Source organism: Terrapene carolina, unplaced genomic scaffold (assembly GCF_002925995.2).
Source record: "Terrapene carolina triunguis isolate 2854851 unplaced genomic scaffold, T_m_triunguis-2.0 Scaffold149, whole genome shotgun sequence".
Lineage (NCBI taxonomy): Eukaryota > Metazoa > Chordata > Testudines > Emydidae > Terrapene > Terrapene triunguis.
In genome coordinates this window covers 687,094-695,018 of record NW_020664500.1, presented here as the reverse complement: position 1 = coordinate 695,018, position 7,925 = coordinate 687,094, and the positions used below count along the sequence as shown (strand labels likewise).

At 39.3% G+C, this 7,925-nt stretch overlaps 1 protein-coding gene across 1 annotated transcript in view; it reads right to left on the bottom strand.

Moving 5' to 3' along the window:
* Positions 1-5,062: 5,062 nt before the first annotated feature.
* The window catches only part of LOC113405033 (ras-GEF domain-containing family member 1A-like), a 36,250-nt gene continuing 33,387 nt past the window's right edge, over positions 5,063-7,925 (bottom strand). The window contains exons 11-13 of the mRNA XM_026653789.2: positions 7,437-7,560; positions 7,032-7,104; positions 5,063-6,046 (exon numbers count right to left, since the gene is read on the bottom strand). Coding sequence (XP_026509574.1) covers positions 6,022-6,046; positions 7,032-7,104; positions 7,437-7,560 — 222 coding nt within the window. The 3' untranslated portion in view covers positions 5,063-6,021. The remainder of the gene's footprint in view (positions 6,047-7,031; positions 7,105-7,436; positions 7,561-7,925) is intronic.

Below are 7,925 nucleotides of genomic sequence, written 5' to 3'. Positions count from 1 at the left end.
AAACAGCCATTGTTAAAGTCTGGCTGCTCACTGAGCTAGAAATTCTTCCCAGATAGCCTGCACTAATGGTTTCAGAGTAACTATTTCTGCAATTTAATTTTATGGGAGTGATTATCTTGCTGTCCACACAGTCCTGTTTTATGGCTCTCTGCAGCCACTAGCAACAGTAGGTTTCTAACCTTTGTGCACAGGCTTTTCTGATTATTTGGGCAGTGCAAGAACAGGCCATCCTGAAAAAATGGAGTAGTTCAGCTGTATTTCGGATTGCTGAAAGGAAACATCTGTGTCGTAGTCTGTTCAATAATCAATCTTCCTGAGGAGGACATGAATATCAGTTGAGCCAGTTGACTAGTAAAGTGAATTTTGCTGTTTGGGGGTGGTTTGCTCGAAAATTTTACTCCTCAGAGATTATTAGTTTGATAAATCAAGTTCTTACTTGTATTGTTCAAAAACCTCTTACTGGCATTGCATTATTGCTTGGCATATTCATATTGCGTTCAGTGGAAGTGTCTGGAAGGCAATTCTATTGCTTATGCCCATGCCTGTGTCGAGTAAAATAGCAAACTTAATTGTTAATGACTGGCTGGGAGCATGATTGGAAGTGACTCTCCCAGTGTGTAATATGCATGTTCATTGTGATGATGAACTGACCATCAGGAAAACACTTGCCAGTTGGTTCCTCTTATTTCTGGTAAACATCATCTTCAACACACTATAATGGGAACTGTTTGTGATGAAAGCTGTATTGCTCTGCTCTGTAAATCCACTATGAAAGTTTGGTTGCTAATACAATCCACTCTGAGTATTTGAGACTGCCACAAATCAACCGCATCAGTTAGCCAGCTCTCTTTTCAAGTATGGAATTGTGGGGTTATAACATTGGTAACTGGCTTGTGTGCTTTGATAATGAGGCAGTATGGATAGGGCATGCGCCTGCAATCTAGAAGACTTGGATTCACTTGCTTGACGTGTTGTGACCTTGGGCAGATCACTTCTCTCTCTCTCTTTTTCCCTACCTGTAAAATAGAGTGCTTTGGCAATAGTCTCTGGGTAACAAGAAAACATTCAACAAATACATTGGAAGCAAGAGGAAGACCAAGGATAAGGTAGGCCCATTACTCAATATGGGTGGGGGGAAACAATAACAGAAAATGTGGAAATGGCAGAAATGCTTAATGACTTTTTTGGTTTGGTTTTCACCAAAAATGTTAATAGTAATTGAACATCTAACATGGTGAATACCAGTGAAAATGAGGTAGGATCCAGAGGCTAAAATAGTGAAAGAACAAGTTAAAAATTCCTTAGATGAGTTAGAGGTCTTCAACTCATCAGGGCCTGGTGAAATACAGTGTAAAATACTCAAGGAGCTAACTGAAGAGATAGCTGAACCATTAGCAATTATCTTTGAAAAGTCATGTAAGACAGGAGAAATTCCTGAGGACTGACACTATATTTGCCCCTTTTCCAATCTAGAAAAAAGGGAAATAAGGACAAGCCAGGGAATTACAGACCAGTCAGCTTAACTTCAGTATCTAGAAAGATAATGGAGCATATAATTAAACAATCAATTTACAAACACCTAGAAGAAGATAAGGTGATAAGTAACTGTATGGATTTTCCAAGAACAAGTAGTGTCAAACCAACCTAATAGCTTTTTTTTTTTTTACGAAGGATAACAAGCCTTGTGGATGGGGGGAGTGGTAGATGTGGTATATCTTGAATTTGGTAAGGCTTTTGATACTGTCTTGCATGACCTTCTCATAAATAAATGAGAGAAATACAACCTAGATGGAGCTATTATAAAGTGGGTGCATAACTGGTTGGAAACCATCCCAAGAGAGTAGTTATCAGTGGTTCACAGTCAAGCTAGAAGGGCATATCGAGTGGGGTCCTGCAGGGATCAGTTGTGGGTCCGGTTCTGTTCAATATCTTCATCAATGATTTAGCTAATGGCATAGTGAGTACACTTATAAAGTTTGTGGACGATATCAAGATGGGAGGGGTTGCAAGTTCTTTGGAGGATTAAAATTCAAAATGGTCTGGACAAACTGGAGAAGTAAATAGGATGAAATTCAATAAGGACAAATGCAAAGTACTCCACTTAGGAAGGAACAATCAATTGCACACATACAAAATGGGAAATGACAGCCTAGGAAGGAGTACTGCGGAAAGGGATCTGGGGGTCATAGTGGATCACAAGCTAAATATGAGTCAACAGTGTAACACTGTTGCAAAAAAAAAAAAAAAAAAAAATCATTCTGGGATGTATTAGCAGGAGTGCTGTAAGCAAGAGATGGGAAGTGATTCTTCCGCTCTACTCCACACTGATTAGGCCTGAACTGGAGCACTTTGTCTAGTTCTGGGTGCCACATTTCAGGAAAGATGTGGACAAATTGGAGAAAGTCCAGAAAAGAGCAACAAAATGATTAAACATCTAGAAAACATGACCTATGAGAGAATTTGCAAAATTTGGGTTAGTTTAGTCTGAAGAAAGAAGACTGAGGGGGGGCATAACTTTTCAAGTACATAAATTTTCTCCCTCCTTGTAACAATCTTTTATTCTCCTTAACCTCTGAGAATAGGACAAGAAGCAATGGGCTTAAATTGCAGCAAGGGCAGTTTTGGTTGGACATTAGGAAAAACTTCTAGTGCTGCAGTCAGGGTAGTTAAGTACTGGAATAAATTGCCTAGGGAGGTTGTGGAATCTCCATTGTTGGAGATTTCTCAGAGCAGGTAAAACACCCGTCAGGGATGATCTAGATAATACTTAGTCCTGCCATGAGTGCAGGGGACTGGAATAGATGACCCCTTGAGGTCCCTTCCAGTCCTATGATTCTATTCTATTGCTGGAAAGCAATATCTAGGAATTGAGGTGCCAGGATTCCTCCTTGAGAGAAACTTTTTAGTGTGCTAAAGCTAGTGTACATCTTTTATGACTGCTATATGAACAAGATAAAGGATATGGGTGAGAGGAGAAACTCTGGAACTTCACATTCAGGTTATGTGAAATGTTTTAAGCAGCTAGATTGCCTATGTTGGAGCAGAAGTATGTTATTATATAAAGGTATATTTGAATATATAGTTCAATGTGTGTGGAAAAAACATGCTCTGAGCTTAATGCTGCAGTAGATTTTCCTTGAATATATTGAACTCTTCAGTGAGGCATAAGGTAAGATCAGATATCTATAAGCCCAGGCTGAAATTTCAGTCAGCCAGCCTAGTCACAAAAAGCTACATTACCTGCCAACGTTGGATCACCTCATTCAGCGCTCAGTTGCAACTTTATCAGATTGCAAGAGAAAAACAACAACAGATAAAGTTTAGCCTGGTTGAAGCAACTTGATTTTTATTAATGCAAGCACATCCAGTCAAACACAGAATATCCTGCTTTATGGTACAGCTTTATATGTAGCAATGCAGTTCAGAATAGCAGAACACAGTATTTAAGGAATGTATCAAATGGAAGGAGGAAAAAAATTAAAAACAAACCCATGTAGACACTGCACTGATTTCAAGTATATACTAGGACTGATAGACCAGTGAAGTGCACATTCATGTAAAAGCTTTTAATACACATACAGAAAGTGTTCTAAAATTGCATTTCAAATATATATTTTCTTAAATTTTAAGCATCCCTTTTTAAATTTCAATTACATAAACAAAGCTGATACACAATCCCTTTTTATAGTGTCTGACTATATCACTAGCTAGAACTTCTCTGAAAGTGCAAAACACTGTAATAATACAGTATAAATATTCTTACTCTACCCCAGGGCTGAAAATCAGTACTTCAGCACAGGAAAAATAGCAGCAGATCACAAGAAACAGAGCTATCCTCGCTCTTTCTCTGGGCCGTTGGTGTTCACAGCTAGCATTTGTACTTCCTCCTTCCACTTTAATCAGATTGTTTGTTTAATGGCACTATTTAACTTTTGTTTGTTGCTCTTTGATCTCAGTGCTATGGGAACAACAAAAAGTCAATTCCTTCCCCTACATCCTCCCCTCCCCTACCTGGTCTATTTACTTTTCAAAAGAATAAATATCTAGGGAAAAAAGCTCTCGTTGGAAACATTAAGGGCTTAACACTGCAAACGCTTACAGCGAGTAAATGCAAACAGGACTACTTAAGGTTGTAAGCATTCAGTAGGAAGCGTTTGCAGGATTGGAACAGAGAAATTGCTTTAACAGACCTGACCTGTGGTCCAGCTAGTCCAGCGTTCTGTCTCCAACAGAGGTCAGCACAAGATACATCAGAGGAAGGTACCTGCCCACCTACATGAGCATACAGCACTAACTTGCTCATAGGCCAACCTTCTTCCCAACCCCCTCAGTTAGAGATTGGTTAATGACCTGACATATGAGGGTTTGTATCCCTTCCGAGCTCTTGATGGCATTGAAACAATCCTTTCTAATGTAACTGTCTGGAGGTTCTCATTCTCTAGATAAATATCCAACCCTCAGGCCCTAAGAGAACAAGTGTTGGGAAGGAGAACCGACAGTCATGGGTAATAGTACGTTCATTAAACAAAATAAATCTTAATCGGAGACTGATTTTTTTTGGTCTCCCTCCTGGTTCAGAAATTATGGGAATGGGGAGGAATAAAATCTTTAAATGATGAATTTTTTTTTCTGAAAATGGATAGCCTGAAGTGTAATATGAGCTGCTCAGACTCACTGGTTATCATAGCCAAATTATCCTAAAATCAAGAACAGTTAAAAGGAGAAATTGGAAGCATCATTGGTTTATAAATCATCCCTAATTTGGACCCTGATTTGGGGTTTAAAGGCCTGATCCAGTGCCACTGGATGCTTTTAACTTAACATAACTTCAATGGCCTTTGGCTGAGGCCTACAATGATAGCTTGAATATATGCCAGAATAATCGGATGCCATAGATTCTCTTAGTTTTAATTGGTTGTCTGTCAATTCAGGCTAGCATTTTCAAAAGGACCTAGGGAATTAGATGCCCAAATTGAATGGAAATGGCATGTCTCACTCCTTTAAGCTTCAGCTTCAAATTTGATGTCCCAGTTCACGTCCTCCCTCCCCCTCTTTAAAACTTATTTTCCAAAAGACACATTACATCCATTTTGTAGAGATTATCTAGATTAGACACCCTTCTTTTTAAAATAAATCCCTGATAAAGAAAATGAAAAATATTCTGCATCCAGAACTCAAAGGATAGTTCCCAAAGTGTTAATACTTAAAAAAAAAAAAATCTAGCAGTTGTCCCGTTTCTTCTCTTCAAAGCACGTAACAAAAATATGTTTTGCTGCACCTTCATTGTTGTAGGCAGGCATACTCTAGTTCATGTGCCATATCTTCCAGTTTATTTACAAAGTACATTATAGCTGGTTTTTAGACATCCATATTTTTATTTTGCTTGCTTCCAGCCCAGAATCATAGAAGGTACACTGGACAATTTCAGTACCTTGTAAGGCACTATTCTCAGATGTAAGAGAGGAACAGCCTCACTGCGGATGTCTAAGGCTCTGGTCCTACAGACACTGATGCACCCCTTTGACTTGAGCATGTGAGTTGTCCCAGGGATTTGAATGGGACTCTTCATTCCTTCCCTTTAACTCCTCACCTGCTTAAAGTTACAGGGATGTGTCAGTGTTTGTAGGATTGGGACCTAACGGTGTTGAACCTGTGCAGTGTTTTGGTTGTATTTGGTATGTGTGTGTTGTTTTTAAGGTGGAAGTAATCAAAATTAAAAAAAGATTTGGATGTCATTAGACTAAGACCTCACCATGGATACCATCTCCCATGATACACTTCATCTCTGAGAACAGGGCCCTGCCCTTGTGTTTTTAAAATAAAAACCAAAATCCTTCACTTTTAAGTGCCTTAAGGTTGACATGTGAAATATTTACCACATTTTTATTTCATAAAAGGTATTGTATATACAAAACAGACCTCAGCCAGTGAGGTCTTGTTTATCTCAACCCAAGACATTCACTATTTAAAAACAAAGTTCTTCCTGTGTGCTTTAGATTCTGCAGGTCAGATCCAAAAATCTCAGGCCCTATTAAGCAGAGTTGTCCTAGAAATGAAAAAAATAAATCACATGTATTAGAGCAATTCTTCTCCCTACCACAATGAAAGAGGCATTCTTGTTCAAGGTAATGAAGTTGTGTCAAATTCCTTGCTTTTATTGTCAGAATTCTTTCTTTAAGGGCCAGATCCTAAACTGGTTTTACCTGGGATAGCTCAACTGAAGTCAATAGAGTTGCTGATTTACACCAGCTGAGAATCTGGCTCTAAATCTTTCCTCCTATCTGATCAGAATGGCAAGTGTGTGAATGATGCCCTAGAGTTGCATTAACATTAACTTGCCATTGTGCTGCTTCTAGCACTCACTCCTAACATCTCTGCAGGAGTCCTCTCCCTGCCCTGACCATCCCTGGGCATCTGTACAGAAAGGGCAGCCATAGCTTCTTGCACTGTCAACGGTACTGCAGTCCCCAAAGGATGGGTGGGTTCAGGCAAATACTAAACCCTCCCCAACACACTGGCTAGTGCTTGGAGGGTAGTGCTGGGTTTAGTCCATGCTACACCTCCTGTACGTAAGTAGCAACTACTGCTCTTGAGCAGGCTCCTCCAAGCATTCCTGGTGGCACTATACCTTCCTCTGCATTACCCTCGCATAATGTCTCCAGCCATCATTGCAACCATACTTTAACTCTGAGAAATAACACCCTATTATTCCATCTCTCAGCCTCTTCAGGGTCTCTTCAACTAGGATTGTGGAGTCAAAATTAAATGTTCAAAGAGGTTGAAAATCACTTATAAATAGTCTTGGGACCTACATTTTAATTTCAATGTGTGGTGTGCACAGCTGAGTAAATCAGTTATTTCTCTTTGTATGCAAATGGAAAGGGGAAATTTCAAAGCTATGTGTCCATCCACACCGTACATGGAACATTCAACTCTGGCTGTGTATATGCTGAGTGCACGAAGTGAGTGCATTACAAAGGAGATTGTTTATGGATACAGAAAGGGGCTAGAATTTTGAAAAGATTTTATACCTGAGTGTCTTCCAGCTGTCTTTTTCCATGTGATTTTCTGGACCTTCACTTTCGAAGGATGCTATAAACAGAGCTAGATAATAAAACAAATAAGAGGGATCAAAAATGGATGTGTCCAGTTTCCCTTTTCTTAAAGAATCATTAAAATAATCAATGAAATAATGATGTTGGTAGGTGCCGGATTAGTAAAATGTGGGCAGTGGCAGTACAAACTTATCTAAACTGCCATGTCATTTTTCTAATGTGACCTGGAGGGCGATTTCAGGAAGATAGAATGGCATTCATACTTTTTTTTTTTTTGGTTACACATTCCTTTATTTTTCCTTCTCCGGTGCTCTTCCCATGCCTATGCAACAATAGAAGGAAAGACCCACTATAAACTTAAATAAAAGACAGAGCTTTTACCTTCTTCACTGTAAATAGGTGCTGTGAGTAGATAACTCTGGATCTTCTTGTCCTTCTCAAAAGGACACTCTACTTGCTTCCATGTTATGAAATCATGAATTAGTCTTGAAATTTCCCAAAATTTCTGCATGAGGCAATAAAAAACAACATAATATTAAATAAAAATTTTCTTTTGGTTTCCTATCAAATTCAGGCTCCTTGGCCTCAGGTTCAAGGCCCCTTAATCTTGCTCTGGCTGATGTCTCTGATCATTTTCCTCTACTCCACCTTGTCTCTCCCTATCCTGTCTCCTTACTGCTCCTTTTAACCTTCTTTCATTCCTAGCTTCCCACCTGCTCTTCTGGGGTCTCCTAGACTTGGAACAGACTGTCTCCATTTGCCAAACAACAAATATTTCTCTCCTCCTTTATATCCCACAGCCCACCAGCAAGCCTTCCTCTTTCTTCTCTAGAATCACGAGCTGTTGACCCATTTCTTGTTTTGTGTGTG